Source organism: Rana temporaria, chromosome 8 (genome assembly GCF_905171775.1).
Source record: "Rana temporaria chromosome 8, aRanTem1.1, whole genome shotgun sequence".
Classification (NCBI taxonomy): Eukaryota; Metazoa; Chordata; class Amphibia; order Anura; family Ranidae; genus Rana; species Rana temporaria.
This window is the reverse complement of record NC_053496.1, coordinates 141,742,998-141,760,765: the sequence shown is the minus strand read 5'-3', so window position 1 is coordinate 141,760,765 and position 17,768 is coordinate 141,742,998. Positions and strand designations below refer to the sequence as shown.

The 17,768-nt window shown below is 44.9% G+C and overlaps 1 protein-coding gene across 1 annotated transcript in view; it reads left to right on the top strand.

Moving 5' to 3' along the window:
• LOC120909124 (transmembrane protein 132A-like) overlaps window positions 1-17,768 on the top strand; it is a 215,861-nt gene that overhangs the window by 36,043 nt on the left and 162,050 nt on the right. The window contains exons 2-3 of the mRNA XM_040320787.1: window positions 4,694-4,905; window positions 15,004-15,213. Of these exons, the coding sequence (XP_040176721.1) occupies window positions 4,694-4,905; window positions 15,004-15,213 (422 nt within the window). The remainder of the gene's footprint in view (window positions 1-4,693; window positions 4,906-15,003; window positions 15,214-17,768) is intronic.

Here is a 17,768-nt window from a genome sequence, read left to right as displayed (position 1 = left end):
GGGGGGCTTGTAACTGAGCTTGTTAGAGATCCAGGGAATATTTTCCAGTAGAGCCTTAAGGGGTACTGTATATACACTCGCCAGCCACTTTATTAGGTACACCTTGCTAGTACTGGGTTGGACCCCCTTTTGCCTTCAGAACTGCCTTAATTCTTTGTGGCATAGATTCAACAAGGTGTTTGGAAACAATCCTCAGAGATTTTGGTCCATATTGACAGGCTAGCATCACACAGTTGCTGCAGATTTGTCAGGTGCACATCCATGATGCAAATCTCTCGTTCCACCTCATCCTAAAGGTGCTCTATTGGATTGAGATCTGGTGACTATGGAGGCCATTGGCGTACAGTGAACTCATTGTCCTTTTTAGGAAACCAGTTTGAGATGATTTGAGCTTTGTGACACGGTGCATTATCCTGCTGGAGTTAGCCATCAGAAGATGGGTACACTGTAGTCATAAAGGGATAGACACTATCAGCAACAATACTCAGGTAGGCCGTGGCATTTAAACAATGCTCAATTGGTACTAAGGGGCCCAAATTCTGTCAAGAAAATATCCCTCACACTTTTCCGCCACCACCAGCCTGTAATGTTGATATAAGGCAGGATGGATCCATGCTTTCATGTTTATGCCAAATTCTGACCCTATCATCTGACACTGAGACGACTCAGACCAGGCAACGTTTTTTTCCAATCTTCTATTGTCTAATCTTGGTGAGGCTGTGTGAATTGTAGCCTCAGTTTCCTGTTTGCTTACAGGAGTGGCACCCGATGTGGTCTTCTGCTGATGTAGCCCATCTGCTTCAAGGTTCGATGTGTTGTGCATTCAGAGATAATAATATTCTGCATACCTTGGTTGTAACATGTGGTTATTTGAGTTACTGTTTCCTTTCTATCATCTCAAACCTGTCTGCCCATTCTCCTCTGACATCAACAAGGCATTTTCGTCTGCACAACTGCTGCACACTGGATATTTTCTCTTTTTCCCACCGTTCTCTGTAAACCCTAGAGATGGTTGTACATGAAAAGTCCAGTAGATCAGCAGTTCTTGAAATGCTCAGACCAGCCCGTCTAGCACCAAAAACCATGCCTCGTTCATTCACTTAAAGTGGTTGTAAACTCTGTTGCACCACTTTTACCTACAAGTAAGCCTATAACAAGGCTTACCTATTGGTACTGTGAATATCTCCTAAACCGTTTAGGAGATGTTAAGTTAATGTGCTGCTGCTGACGTAATCCACGCTCATGTGCGGGAGTGACGTCATCACGGCTCCGGCCAATCACAGGATTTCATAATGAGCTAGTATGTGATGCATGTTTGCTTTTGTGTGTGTGTGTTTTTTTTGGAGGTTTACAGCCTCTTTAACCCCCCCCCCTTCTGTTTTCTTTATTTTTTGTTCTGATGCTCAGTTTGAGCTTCAGTAAGTCGTCTTCACCACGTCTAGATGCCTAAATGCATTGAGTTGCTGCAATGTTGTTGGCTGATTAGCAATTTGTGTTACCAAGCATTTGAACAGATGTACCTAATAAAGTGGACGGTGAGTGTATGTAGAGACATGCAAATTCACAAGGTGGGCCACATTTGCTACCTGATAATATTTTATCAGGCTTTAGACTCTCAGACTTCCATAAACATGGTCTTTCGGGATAGTCATGCATTGTGTCCATTCCAAATAAAGTTCATGATGCTTAATTGCAGCGATTTGGATGCATATTGGTAGAGAAAGAGTAGGTGTAACGGTCACCACTGTTTACAATATCCCCATTCCATCAGTCATGACAGCTTATCTGACACTCCACAATCTAGCGGACATCATCCATACCAATTCCCCAGAAATAACGAGACAAGCTCTGTTCTCTGAGTCAAAATGTATGAACACTTTTAATGGTAACTCTCAGTCTTATATACAGTACAACATGTTACAGTAATCAAAGGAACAAAGAACTCTCCACCCACACATCACTTCAATACACACTCTCTTAGACAATGACATCCCGTTGAGCTAATTATTCCCCAGACATTCCGTCTCCGACAAGTGATTCACCTGCAGAATACACATTTCTATGACAGACGTTTTGGGCACTGATTAATCATGACCTAATTACTACAGCTGAGAAGTCACATTCCACACATGAAACAGTATTAGCATACTTAATGAAAGGTCTTTGAGGAGCCAGGCGGTCTACCAAGCTCAAATCCACCTCACCCCAGTACAGACTCAATTACCATCTCAACAGCCTGTGCTACACAGAGGAATGAGTCATTATTGACCGTCAGAGTCAGAATATTAGTTCTTTGCAGACATTAACCACTTCCATACCAGGTACTTACGCAGCTTCCCGCCCAAGCCAATTTTCAGCTTTCAGCACTGTCGCACTTTGAATGGCAATTGCGCGGTCATGCTACACTGTACCCAAACAAAATTGGCGTCCTTTTTTTCCCACAAATAGAGCTTTCTTTTGGTGGTATTTGATCACCTCTGCGATTTTTTTTTTTTTTGCGCAACAACTAAAAAAAGGCTGAAAATTTGGAAAAAAAAATACGTTTTTATTTTTTTCTGTTAATTTTTTTGTAAATAAGTTTACTCTTTCAATTACGGGCACTGATATGGCGGCACTAATGGGCACCGATGAGATGGCACTGATGGACATCGATGAGGTAGTACTGACGGGCACAGATGAGGTGGCACTGATTGGCGGCGCTGGTATGCGACACTGATGGGCACACATAGGCGGCACTGATGGGCACACATAGGCGGCACTGATGGGCACACAGGCGGCACTGATGGGCACACATAGGCGGCACTGATGGGCACACATAGGCAGCACTGATGGGCACACATAGGCGGCACTGATGGGCACACATAGGCGGCACAGATGGGCACTCATGGGCGGCACTGATGTATACTTATGGGTGGCACAGATGGGCACTGCTAGGTGGGCACTGGGCATGGATGGGCACTGTGGGGTGGCGCTGATGGACACTGGGGTGGCGCTGATGGACACTGGGGTGGCGCTGATGGACACTGGGGTGGCGCTGATGGACACTGGGGTGGCAGCACTGATTGTTGCCAGTCAGTGCCCATTTGTGGGCACTGACTGGCATCTTTTTTCTTTATGCTTTTTTTTTTTTTTTTTTTTAAACTTTTTTTTTTTTCTGTTTTTTTTTTTGCCCACCCTGGTGGTCCAGGGTGGGCATCCCTGGTGGTCCAGGGTGGCGATCCGAGGGGGGGCTGCGCTGATAACCAATCAGCGCGAACCCCCCCTGTCAGGAGAGCCGCCGATCGGCTATCCTCTACTCGCGTCTGTCAGACGCGAGGAGGAAGAGCCATCGGCGGCTCTTCCTGTTTACATCGTGATCAGCCGTGGTTGGACACGGCTGATCACGTGGTAAAGAGTCTCCGCCGGAGGCTCTTTACCGAGATCGGAGATGCAGGGTGTCAGACTGACACCCCGCATCACCGATCGCCGCGATGCGCGCCCCCACGGGCGCGCGCGGCATGAAATCCTGCAGGACGTTCTGGAACGTCCTGTCAGGATTTCATAACCACTTCCCGGACGTAAATCGGCCATAGGCCGGGCGGGAAGTGGTTAAGGAATGTATTGTGGATTACTGTCCATGCTAAAACAATCCAACATATGTCCCTTATTTCCTGGCTCAATATATGAATTAACAGTAATGTCCCATCTCTCATGTAATTTCTAATTAATATTTCTCAGTCACCCTATGCCCAAAAGGGGCACAGGATGACCCTACACCCAAGAGTTATTAGTGACGCTGGCACAGGAGTGGACGTTCGGGAACATCCCTCAGAAGGAGGGGGATCGCGCGCGCGTTCCCGCGCAGCCCTGATGCACTTGTGTCACTCGGACACAGCGCATCTTGGATCAGCAGGAGGGCTCTGTGATTGGCCCTCCTGATCACATGACGTGTCCAATCACAGCCATCATGTGATGTATACACAGTTGTCATGTGATGTACAGTGTTTGTAGCTGCTGACCTTTTATTTATTTATTTTTAATGCCAGACCTCCGCTTTAAGTGGTTAAGAAATGTAGAAGGGATTTCAAATATTAAAATAGGCATAATTCTTGACATAAAAGGATCTGCAGGAACATGTACATTTTTTGCCAAGGTAATTGAGAGATTTCTGTGACCAATGAAATTGATAGTTTTGTTGTAGAAGATTCACAGTGGGGGAAGGGATAAAAATATATTTAATGTCTGGCACTTGTTATTAATGACTGTAATTTCTAAGATGTTGGCAACGTCCTGCAGGGTGACAATAAAAGAGAATAAGGGAAGGGGTCAGCAAGATATTGTCGACAAATAGGTGAATTTTAACTAAAATGCCTACATGGTTTATCCCTTTTGATATTGGAGTTTTCCTCATCAATTTAGCCAGCAACTCCAACACAAAATTTTGTAGCGAAGCAACCTGCATAGGTAACCTTAGCTGATAGAGTAATGTGCAAAGATGTTATCCATGCATGGAAGCTAGATCCAAACTGCCATTTCATAAGCAAGTATTGCAGCTATTCATGTTCCTTCTATGTGGTTATAATCATTTAAATGAGTCAAGTTCATGCCCTTCCATGCAGATCTTTGTGCTGCACTGCACACTATATTTTTGAATAAAGCAAATGTAGTTTTAAAATAATGTTTTTTGCTTTTTGTCCAAAAATTGTTTTTGCAGTCATCAATAGATCTTCAGGGATTCCAGCTTCTCCTTTCACTCTGGAGGTTAAAGATGCAGCACAATATTTCAGATTACAACATACAGTGCCTGATGAAGAATCTGTGATCTCTTCACAAAGTGATCTGCACAAAGAGACTTTCTTGGTAACCCGTCTTGGAAATAAAGAGCCACATGTACGTGCATCGTTTCAGCATGTACAAAAACAAGAGGTAAGAGAATGAGCATATGCATTAGTGTACATTCAATTTATGTTTCAAGGCTCTAATATATTACCATCTGGAAAAGTATTAAAATTGTAGTACCCACTAAGGAACCTTTAGTCTATATACCCGAGAACCAGATTTTGTACACTCTCCAGCACTATTTATTACATGCATTTTACTTTTGTACTAAATTTAGTTACCCTACTACAAGTATTGGATCTCCAAATTTTCCATTGCCCCTAGGGGATGGCTCTGTGGTTAAAAAGGCAGATAAAGCAGTTAAAAACTCTCCCATAGCAAAGGGTCTGTATATTAGAAACTGCACGAAAGGACACAGAAAACTGAATAATAAAAACAGGAAATGTTTGAGTGCTCTCTGGATGCACACAATGAATGACAAAAACACAAATGCTTTGTTTAGGCAGGGTGTTGATCCCTGCTTTTAATTCCCCCCACCCTTTTTGCCCAAGCTGCAATTTAACCTGGCCAACAGTTTCAATTGCAAATAAAAGTAAGTGAAAGATCACAAATTATTAACAAAATCATAAACGTTACCAGCAGGGGTCAAGTCCTGGGGAAAAAAGTGTGGGAACTCCCACCCAAGATCCACTCCCCCACCAAAAAAATAAACAATTATGGGGGTGGGTGGTATGTAGATGAGAGGGGTGCGGAGTGTATGGGGTGGGTAGTATCAAATACACCACTGGCCACTGATGCATTGTAATTAACCCCTTTGTGCTGCATTAGTGACACCAGTGTCAGTGTTTATGAACCCTTTCATGCTGCACCAAATAGGGGTAATAAACACTGACACTGGTGTCACCAATGCATCAGTGGAAGTACATTAACCCCCTCGTTGCTGAATACCATTGTAAATTACCCCCCCCCCCCCCAAGAAGCAAAAACGTCAGACAGTTAACATAGCTAAGCCACTGTGATACAACACTGTCTTAGGTAGGTTAGGTCTCCACAACTCCACCTCTGGGCCCCTTTACATTACATAGCACCCTGCACCTCTGGGCCCTTTACATTACACAGCACCCTGCACCTCTGGGCCCTTTACATTACACAGCACCCTGCACCTCTGGGCCCTTTACATTACACAGCACCCTGCATCTCTGGGTCTCTTTACATTAGCCAGCCCCCTGCATCACTGGGCCCCTTTACATTACACATCACCCTGCACCTCTGGGCCCCTTTTACATTACACAGCAACCTGCATCTCTGGGCCCCTTTACATAACATAGCACCCTGCACATCTGGACCCCTTTACATTACACAGTCCTTGTCCCTCTGGACCCCTTTACATTACACAGCCCCCCACAGCTCTGGATGCCTGTATGTTACACAGACACCCCCCCTAACAGTTATGGACCCCCTGCATGTTACACAGACCCCCTACAGTGCAGACACCCCCCATTCAGTACAGACCCACCCCCCTACAGTAGATTCTCCCCATTCAGTACAGATCCCCCCCCTTTCAGTACAGATTCCCCCCCCCCCATTCAGTACAGATTCCCCCCATTCAGTACAGATTCCCCCCATTCAGTACATACCCCCCCCTCTTCAGTACAGATTTCCCCCCACCCCATTCAGTACATACCCCCCCCCCCCCCCATTCAGTACAGATTCCCCCCCCCCTCTTCAGTACAGATTTCCCCCCACCCCATTCAGTAACCCTTATGTACCTGAGATGATCGGGACATGCCAGACACTTGTGAACCTGTCGGATCCCCTCCCCCTGTGTAGATATACAGGAGGAGGGGGGAGATGGGCCGCTTCACTCAGCTGTGCCGAGACTGATCAGAGCACTGAGCGCAGGGAGGGATCTGACGGCCGGGTGTCACTACAGTGCGGTTCGCACCCCCGCAAAGCCACACTACCTCAGGCTCTTCTCTCCGCGTGTTTTCTAAAAATTGCGCGCCGCTGCCTAATCCCGCCCACTGTCTCTGAACCCGCCCGCTCAGCCTCGCTGTCTGTTCAGTCGCGCAGGGGGTGGGCGCCTGCCACTCCGCTGCTTAACCTGCCTGCAGTCTCCGCTTCAATCGGAGGGGGGGCGCCGGCCTGACACCCCCAGTGTGTGCCCCCCCCGCCCCTCACTTAGTAAACACTGCATTCATTTCCCACCTATTCTCTGCTCGAGTCCTGCAATGGGAACGCGCGTTCCTGCTGTGAAAAAAGTGCAGGGACGTCGTTCCCACGCGTTCCCGCAGGACTCGAGCCCTGGTTACCAGCATCTGTAAATGCTGTTAACTATAAGGGCTGCATTATATAGCATTGATTCCATTTCTACCTTAGGAAAATTAAGAGACCCCAGTTCCATTTATTTTATATACAGATTATATAAATTTTTATAACTGACTGGACGTAACGTTGCCCTGCTCCGCCCAATGCACTGCGTTACAACCCACGTGACTTCCCCAGGGATAGAGATGGATGACAGCCGCAGGAACTAAATGGTGCAATAATTGTTTAAATTAAACCATGGAAACCCTTCGCGCTTATAGCTACACCAAGCCGGTGACTTGTCGGTATGGTTCCCCTATCGAGATGGTTCCTGTCTTGACTGCGCAGGCGCAATCCTTGCCGACGGAAATCTCTGAACCTCGAGCAGGATCCAGGCTCATTCCTTAACATCCCCGTGGATTGGAGGATGTTAAAAAAAGAGCCAGGAGGCCGAGCGAGCGCAGCGAGCTGTCCGAGCAAAGTGAGGCCGACTGCCCACTTACCTCAAATTTCACGTCGCCCTGGAGGTTCGGTGATTTCTGTCGGCAAGGATTGCGCCTGCGCAGTCAAGAAAGGAACCATCTCGATAGGAGGAACCATATCGTCAGATCACCGGGACTCCAGTATGTTTACACTACATAATCCTAATCAACGCTGCTAATACAAATAATGGTATAAAGATGTTTTTTTTGTTTTTTCAAATCTGTATTAGGCATTTCAATGCACATAAACATCAACAAAAAATAAGAAAACAATCAAGGTAACTAGTCGGCCTCATGCACACACGGCGTTAGAAAAAACGAGTTGCAAAGCCAATACCAAAGCCAGGAAAAAGCAGCTTTTAACCACTTCCCGACCTCCTCATGTACATTTACGTCGGCAGAATGGCACGGACAGGCACAATCACGTACCTGTACGTCCTCTGCTAGATGTGAGTGGGGGGTCCGATCGGGACCCCCCCCGGTACATGCGGAGGTCGGGTCCGCTCGGGGAGCGATCCGGGACGACGGCGCGGCTATTTGTTTATAGCCGCTCCGTCGCGATCGCTCCCCGGAGCTGAAGAACGGGGAGAGCCGTGTGTAAACTAGGCTTCCCCGTGCTTCACTGTGGCGGCGCATCGATTGGGTGATCCCCTTTATAGGGGAGACTCGATCGATGACGTCATTCCTACAGCCACACCCCCCTACACTAGTAAACACATACACAGTGATCCCTAAATGTTACAGCGCCCCCTGTGTTTAAAGCGGTGGTTCACCCTGCAGAACAACATTTCAGCATAAAATCCGGCATAGTAGCTCGAGCTACACTATGCCGGTCTTAATTTTTTTATCCCCATACTCACGGTTATATCGTACATAGACGATTCCGTCTGCCGCGGGGAATGGGCGTTCCTAGCAAGAGGGAGGGTGATTGACGGCCGGCTCTGGCACGTCACGCTCCCCGAAGACAGCCGGAGTAGGTCTCGGCTCTTCGCGGCGCCTGCGCACAGGCTATGCGCAGGCGCCGTGAAGAGCCAAGCCTATTTCGGCTATTTCCGGAGAAGCGTGACGTGCCAGGGCCGGCCGTCAATCACCTTCCCTCTCCATAGGAACGCCCATTCCCCGGAATCTTCTATGTACGATATAACAGTGAGTATGGGGATAAAAAAATACAGACAGGCATACTGTAGCTCGTGCTACTATGCCGAATTTAATGCTAGAGGGAAAAAAAAAAAAAATTTTTTTTATATAGGGTGAACCCCCGCTTTAACTCCCAAACTGCAACTGTCATTTTCACAATAAACAATGCAATTTAAATGCATTTTTTGCTGTGAAAATGACAATGGTCCCAAAAATGTGTCAAAATTGTCCGAAGTGTCCGCCATAATGTCGCAGTCACGAAAAAAAATCGCTGATCGCCACCATTACTAGTAAAAAAAAAAAAAGCTAAAAAACTATCCCCTATTTTGTAAACGCTATAAATTTTGCGCAAACCAACCGATAAATGATTATTGCGTTTTTTTTTTTTTTTTACCAAAAATAGGTAGAATACGTATCGGCCTAAACTGAGGACATTTTTTTTTTTATATATGTTTTTGTTCTATTTGTGGGGAAAAAAAGAAAGCCAATTTTGTTTGGGAGCCACGTCGCACGACCGCGCAATTGTCTGTTAAAGCGATGCAGTCCCGAACTGTAAAAAACTCTTGGGTCTTTAGCCAGCATATTGGTGCGGGGCTTAAGTGGTTAAAAACATGCGTTTAGTAGCTTTTTGCATTGGCGTTAATGCACGTTTAGCCGTGCTAGCTTTTAGCAGCGTTTCTCTGCCTCTATTCAAAATCAATGGTTCCCTATAAGAGCCCATTGATTTGAATAGACGTCGCACCAGAAGTTGGATCATGATGATTCGAATTGCGGTGCAGCTTGTGTGCTGAGGATCTTGAAGAGGAACCCTCTCCAAAATGAAGATAAAAAATTGGTATGCCCCATACCAGACCCTTACCCGAGCATGGTCAGGAAAGGGGGGGGCACGAGCGAGCCCCCCCTTCTGGACCATACCAGGCCACATGCCCTCAACATGGGGACAAGGGACTCTTCCCAACAACACTGGCCTTTGTTTGTCAGGGTCTGTGGGCGGGGCCTTATCGGAATCTTAAAGCCCCCAGATCCTGGCCCCCCACCCTATGTGACCAAAAAAGTGTCAAAAATAAAAAAGTACACAGGCAGTAATTAAAGCAGCTCTGGCGTCTCTTCTGATGTCTTCTAGACATGTGCACACTGAAATATTTTGTTTTGGAATTTTGTTTTCGTCCAAAAAATAAATGTATTTAATTACTCCCGAAATTCGTTTTTATTTATTTTGTTTTTCGTTGGAAAATGCATTCGTCCAAAAATCCGAACGAATTAAGGTTGAATCTGTCATTGAAGGCTTATGGTGTCTGTTGAATGTTCAAAGAAGATTTGACAGAGCAGCAAAACTGTACGACGCTGCAATCGCACTTTTCCGGTCGAATGTCTGGCTTACAAGCTATAGTAGAATTCTAATGTTGTATGACTAGTAATAATTATAGGGTTGTCCCGATACCACTTTTTTAGGACTGAGTACGAGTACCGATACTTTTTTTCAAGTACTCACCGATACCGAATACCGATACTTTTTTTTAAATGTGTCCCCAAATGCAGACATGTCCCCCCCCCAAATGCAGACATGTCCCCCCCCCAAATGCAGACATGTCCCCCCCCAAATGCAGACATGTCCCCCCCCCAAATGCAGACATGTCCCCCCCCCAAATGCAGCCATGTCCCCCCATATAACCAGCCATGTCCCCCCACAAATGCAGCCATGTCCCCCCATATAACCAGCCATGTCCCCCCATATAACCAGCCATGTCCCCCCATATAATCAGCCATGTCCCCCCATATAACCAGCCATGTCCCCCCATACCTAAGATGCAGATGCCGCAGCCTGTATGTGGTCAATCGTTCAATTAGAGAATCATCATCCAATACAATAGGAGTGTGTGGGCAATTGTCCAATCAGATAAGAGTGTGAGGTGCTATCATCCTATCAGATAAGAGTGTGTGGATAATCGTCCAATCAGGTAACTTTCAGGGGCAGAGCAGGAACCTGTATGACGGGAAGCGTGTATCCAGCTGACGTGGAACGACAAGTCCCAGCACAGCATACACGGAATGTCAGTGCTGCGCTCCCCACACGCTCTCCGTGCCGGTCCCCCACAAGTGAGAACAACGCCCCCCCCCCCCCCGGCTCATGCGGCGACAAGCAGTAGTACACAGAGCACGTTCAATTACCGGGCGTTGTGAAGAGCTGCGGCCTGGACTCTCCGCCGGTGCCGGCTTCTTCCTACGTTCTCCACAGACCCCTTTCTCGAAGCAGACCCTCCTTCGCCTCCTCCTCACCCTTTCAGGTTCAGGGTTGCCACACCTCTTCCCCTTCGCCAGTGACACTCTCCGCCCGCCCCCTCTCTTCTCCTGCTTAAACAGCGTGCGGGGAACATTACACCACCGCGTATAGCCACTCCCCCTTGCTCGGGATTGGACAGTTCACCCGAGCAAGGGGGAGTGTCTATGCGTGGCGCCAATCATTACAGCTATTCAAAGCTGTAATGTTCCCGGCGCCTATTACACAGTCGGCGGTAGCGGGGATGCGGCGAACGGCGGCGGGAATGCAGCGTGACGGCGGCGGAGCGGGGGGGGGGGGAAGTATTCTATTTGGGTATCGGGGGTATTTGCGGGAGTACGAGTACTCCCGCAAATACTCGGAATCGGTCCCGATACCGATACTAGTATCGGTATCGGGACAACCCTAATTATTATTACTAGTCAACCAACATTAGAATTTTTTATATTGCCTATGGACCAAGTATTTGACCGGCTGCGGTCGAAAAGGCCCTTAAAGAGGACATTGCACAGATTAAAGCTGACACATCTCACCTGGGGGGCAGGATGGAATCCTTGGAGTAGAGGTTTGAGGAAGCCCTCCCTGTTATCTCCACTCCATGCTGCAGGTCAAGTGCACTACACAAGACCACCAGATTGAGGCCCTGCACTGTCAGTTGGATGACATTGAGAATCGCAGCCGCAGGGCCAACATTAGGATCCGAGGCCTGCCCGAAGCCACCGGTGCTAAGGACATTATTCCCACCCTGGAAGGCGTCTTTAAAGAAATACTGGGGCTGCCTGCTACAGCTGTCATCAAGATTGATTGTGCGCACAGGGCCTTGAAACCCCCTTCCCAAGATGTGAACAACTCAAGAGACATCATTTGTAATCCTCAAACAATTCATGTTAATTTCAAGTTGTGAGGCAACAAAACACGAAAAATGCCTAGGGGGGTGAATACTTTTGCAAGGCACTGTATAGCCCCAAAAAAAGTTTACCGAAATCAATAGGACTATTACCTCATTCTTGTGGGGTTCGAGGCTGCTTCGGGTCTCTATGGAAACCTTCCACTTGCCCATTGGGGAAGGAGGCCTAGCCTTGCCAAATCTCCAATGCTATTATTTAGCGGCCCAACTGACACATATCCACTGGGGGTGTTTTCCAGACCTAGATATTTCCTCGGTAGCCACTCAAGCTGCCTTGGTTAATTCCCGCTGAGGCATTGATAAATGTACTATATAGAAATTACCCATATCCCGAAGATGGAGCAGACATTCTTAAACTTTTGCATAAAATCTATCATCTATGTAATAGGAGGATAGGGGGCTCATCTTTGAATACATCACCCAATGCCCCTCTTTGGCTTAATCCCTAATTGTCCAAAGTATACAAGATACCTGATGGCACGAGATGGGCCAAATATGGTATTAAGTATGTATATCAACTGCTTTCTTGGGGGGGGGGGTGCCTTTAGAACATTTCAGGACCTTCAGTTAGAGTATAAGGTTCACACCAAGTTCTTTTATGGCTACCTGCAATTGAGGCATGCAATAGGAGCGCAGTTTGGGTTGACAGAGGTGTCACCTTTCCCCTCAAAATTTGAGAAACTTATGTTTGAGGATGACCATACTAGACTCATATCTAGATACTACTCTCTTCTCTTATCATCCACATCCGAGAAGGTGGAAAAAATAGCAAGACAGTGGGCCTCTGACATCCCAACCTTGACTGATGAAATGTGGACGGAGGTGCTCGTTTATAATAGATGGGCAGAGCAGACTCCCCAGAATGTAATCAATGTCACAAAGCGATGGGGAACTACTTTCACATGATATCACAGTTTCAGCTTGTAGCACAATTCTGGAAGGCAATCCTTGTATTCTTAGAGGAAAGGTTGGCCATCCCAAACATTTACACCCCAGCAAGGTGCCTCCTTGGAGACTTCAAAGAGGAGGAAATGTCTAGTAATACATAGACACTAATAAATATATTGTTCTTTTATGCCAAGAAGGCTCTAGCACTCAAATGGAAAAACCCTATTATTCCTTCTGTCCAATTCTGGGTGGTCTTAAATAATAGAACACTACCACTGTTCAAGCTTACCTATACTTCTAGAGGATGCCCAAAATAATTTGAGAAGTTATGGTCTGGCTGGATCACTTCGGTCTCTGGTGACATTGAGATTTAAATATATAGATAACATGTTAAGGTATTTGGAAGATAAATGCATTACTGTTGAAGGTTATACAGAGTGATTCCGTACAAGCACGGTGAACACTGAACTGAACATTGGTGTTGGGACCCTATAGTAGGTATTCTATACCAAAGTTCTGAATGTTATGCTTAAGATAATATATCTGCAATTGCAAACCTAATGTACTGAAATTAGTATATTCATTGACTCATACTCCAGTTCTTAATACCGTGTATTTCCCCCCATTGACATCAATTACCACTTGTAGTCTTTTGTGGATGAGGCTCTTTATCTTCTCAGATGGTAAAGCTGCCCATCCCTCTTGGCAAAAAGCCTCCTGTTCCCATACATTTTTGGGCTGTCTTGCATGAACTGCACGTTTTGAGATCTCCCCAGAGTGGAGAGTGGCTCAGTGAGATTGAGGTCAGGAGACTAAAAATGGCCACTCCAGAACCTTCACTTTATTCTGCTGTAGCCAATGACAGGTCAACTTGGCCTTGTGTTTTGGATCATTGTCATGTTGTAATGTTCAAGTATGTCCCATGCGCAGCTTCCTGGCTGATGTTCCTCCAGTATTTTATTATTCATCTTAAAATGTGAATGAGTCTTACACGCTACTGTGAGTAAAAATGGAATAAAAACTACAAAAAGGGTGATAAATAACTAAGAAGCTGGAAAAAAAAGCAAAATTTTGGTCTCGTCACTTCAAATGACTTTGTGCCAGAAGGTTTCCGCACTGATAAGTACTGTAGTGGCACTGGTGCGGCACTGACAGACACTAGCAGCACCAATGGGCACTGAAGTGGCAGAGGTGGCACTGGTGGGGACTGTAGTGGCACTGGTGGCACAGATGGGGACTTTAGGGGCACTGGTGGGGACTGTAGTGGCACTGGTGGCACAGATTGGGATTGAAAGGGGCACTGATGGGTAGTGTAGTGGCACTGTGTGGCACTGCTAGGCACTGCTAAGCACAATGTAGATGGCACTCACTTTAAAAATCACTTCTCTCCTCACACGCTGTATCGGTGTGAGGAGAGAAGAGAAGACCTCAGGATGACCTTTTTTTTTTTTCTTTACTTTTCTCTGCTCCCTCATTGGCGGGAGCGATCAGGTGGTGAAGAGCCGCTATCATTGGCTCTTCACCGTGATCCGTGTTGCGTCGGGTCCCCTGGACCCGGCGAGCACGGACACTTCCGCGAGCACGTCTCAGGGGGCGCGCAAACGAGGAAGTGCACGAGGACGTCCCAGGGTCGTCGTGTCACAACAACTCGACCGCGCTGTAGCAGTATTTTTGCTATAGCGCGGTCGGCAAGTGGTTAATAGCCATTCAAACCCATTTGTATCAACTTGTGTGCATGTTATCAGGCCAAAATCACCAGGGTATGTAAACTTTTGATCAAGGCCATTTTGGGTAGTTTCTGTTGTTAATATGATTTAAAAAGAGTAAACACAGTTGATTTGATAATAAATGGGTTCAGACAAACACTAACCATGAGTGAAAGAAAGGTTTTTGTGTTAATAACATTCATATTCTCTGAAAAATGGCCAAGAAATCATAAATTCTGCCAGGGTATGCAAACTTATGAGCACCACTGTATATTGAAAAGTTATATATGTGATTGAATGAATTTTTATATCTGTTATGTGATCATATACTTTCTGGATAATATGTATTATTGTTTACTGTATTCTGTGAGACCTCAATGAATTTATCCATTAAAAAAATATATATATTATAATTTTTATGACTATTAATTTGGGAATATAGGTATACACTGAAAAATATATTTTGCATTTTTATTTCAGCATGTACCATGGGATGTAATAGGAGCCCAAGGTAAAGGTATTCGCGGAGAGGTGATTAAGGGAGAAGTAACCCCTTCTGACCCTGTTACACAGGTTTTATTTCATCGGACAGGGGCTGACTTGCACTCAAAAGTATCCCAGAACCAATGTGTAAGTGTGCAAGCAGTACATCATGGAGACCTCAGAGTTCAAGGATTTTGTAGAATTGAGGTGGGTAATCGTCTTACTTCATTATGTATGTATGTATGTATGTATGTATGTATCATATCAGTTTACCCAATATTAGGGTAATGCAACCATCAGATGCCATAGAGATAGAACACATTAGTCCGCAAGTTAGCATTTGTGAGTGCTTTTATTTTGCCTGCATGATTTTGCCATTGGGTGATGTAACAGGTGAAAGATTAGGAATGGGTTGACCCATGGCAGGGTCAATGGTATCGACATATGTAACTATAGTTTATTAATTTATAAATCATACTAAAAATATTTTCCCTCCTAATATTAGCTCTGACACCATCCCAGAACGTTTATACAAAAAAGATTTCCAAGAAACCAAAGTTCATTAATATTTAGAGTTACAGAGCATCAAATGGTGCACATGGCCATCTAAACAGACTGGGAAAATAGACCTGCTTTTGGCATTCATGCCTCCTGCATTCCCACATGGGAGTGTTTGTTTGGAAAGTCACAGATTTTGTTTGTGAATTTATTTTGTGAGATTGGACATACTGTATATGATGGACAATGATCATCATGATTTTCTCTTAATTAACATATACATAAAATATTTTTATAATGATCATATATTTTAGATACCTACATCTATTGCCTTCTGCTTGAAGAAGCAGCGTTTCTGTAAACCATTCAGCGAAAGCTTTCATCTGCTATCTATCCTATTGCTAAAGCAAAAACCATCAAGTGGTGTCTGTATTTAGATTCAGACAAATGCTTGTGTATTATGAGAAATTTAACGTAGTAATGGGAAAGGCTGATTATATATGAGTGTTGCAATGTTATCTGACTTTTGACCTAATTTTCAAATATTTGTCTTTAAATTGTTTATAATAAAAAAAAATTTAAAACCTATATATTTTGTGATATTTCTCATCTATTTACTTATGAATGTATGCACCTTTAGTACGTATGCTATTAGCAGTTTCTTGGAAATGCTTTTTTCTTTTTGTATAAATATAGTGTATCGAGTCTATTTAAAGTATTGCAAGCTACGTATATATTTTTAACAAAGGTCCTTTCTCGATAAAGTATCACTTTTTTTTTCTTTAGTATTTAGTTCCCTAAGGGACAAAGTGTATGCAGTACTTTGTCACATATTCCATGGTGCCCTGTAACGCTAAAGGCCCATACACACGATCGGACCTTTTGACAACAAATGTCTTCCTTGATTATCCTATTATTAAAGCCTTGTAAGGAACCTCCTAAATGTGATTTATACCGCCCTATTTCTCTCATTAATGTGGATGTTACTGATACTTTTCCCATTACTAGGGGCACTAGGCAGGGGTGTCTGTTGTCACGCCTCCTATTCACTCTGGCTATAGAGCCTCTTGCTGTGCGCATTTGTTGCTCCCTGTTAATTAAGGGCATCCCTATTGCCACCATAAAGAAGTGAGTTTCACCATGCGTGAAAGACACCTTGGTCTACCTGGCTGACACCCATGACTCGCTAAAAACGTTGCTATCTGAGATGAACATCTTTGGTGACTACTTTTGATTCCGAGTGAACTGGGACAAATCTAATATTTTTCTTTTGGGCCCTGATGCAACTCTGCAGGTTCACCCGGACTCCAAACTGCAAGTGGTGTCCTCTTTTAGATACCTGGGGGTTATAGTGCAGTTACCCTTGTCCTCGTATATTAATAACCTGTGTCCCCTATTAATCCAGCTACAAATACAAACTAAGCACTGGATGGACCTACCTCTAGACCTCATGGGAAGGGCTAATACCCTTAAAATTATATATTTACCTAAGTTATTATATGTTCTAGCCAACTCCCCTTGTAAAATCCATGTTTAGGCAGATAGATACAATCTGTATGGCATTCCTATGGAATGGTAAGCCCCCTAGGGTGGCACTGGAAACTAGGGCTGCAACTAACGATTATTTTCATAATCAGTTGGCCGATTATTGTTTCGATTAATCGGTTAATAACTTTTTTTTTTTTAAAGTAATTTTGCTGCGATTTGCATCTTTACATTTTTTTAGCCAATTTGTTGTTGGGCAGATTAAAAAACACATTTATGACTGGCTGCACCCGGTTGCGGCAAACGCCTGTACGTACGACCACTAAGGGAGCTACTGCCTCCTCTCTAGAGACTCTCCATAATATTATATATATAGAAGTTGTGTACCGGCCCGTCCCTATTTTAATTGATTTTAAAGAATTATGGTAGGCCTCCCCAAAAAAACCCTCTTATGGTTCAATCCCAACCTGAAAGAACTGTACTCTCTATCTGATCCACAACATTGGCACTCCAAAGGAATTAAATACCTATGTCACCTATAGGACACGCAGGGATTAAAATCTTTTCAACAATTGCACATTGATTTTGACTTGCTCATACCTGATTTTGACTTGCTCATACCTGTTTTTTTATTATCAACTCCATCATGCTATTCGTGCTCAGTTTGGCTCTCTAGACAATCACTGTACCTCCGTTAGAGAAAATGCTAAGACACCCTGACCCTACCAAGCTTATCTCCACATATTATGCTGCCCTCATTGTAACCTTAGATTTCGAGT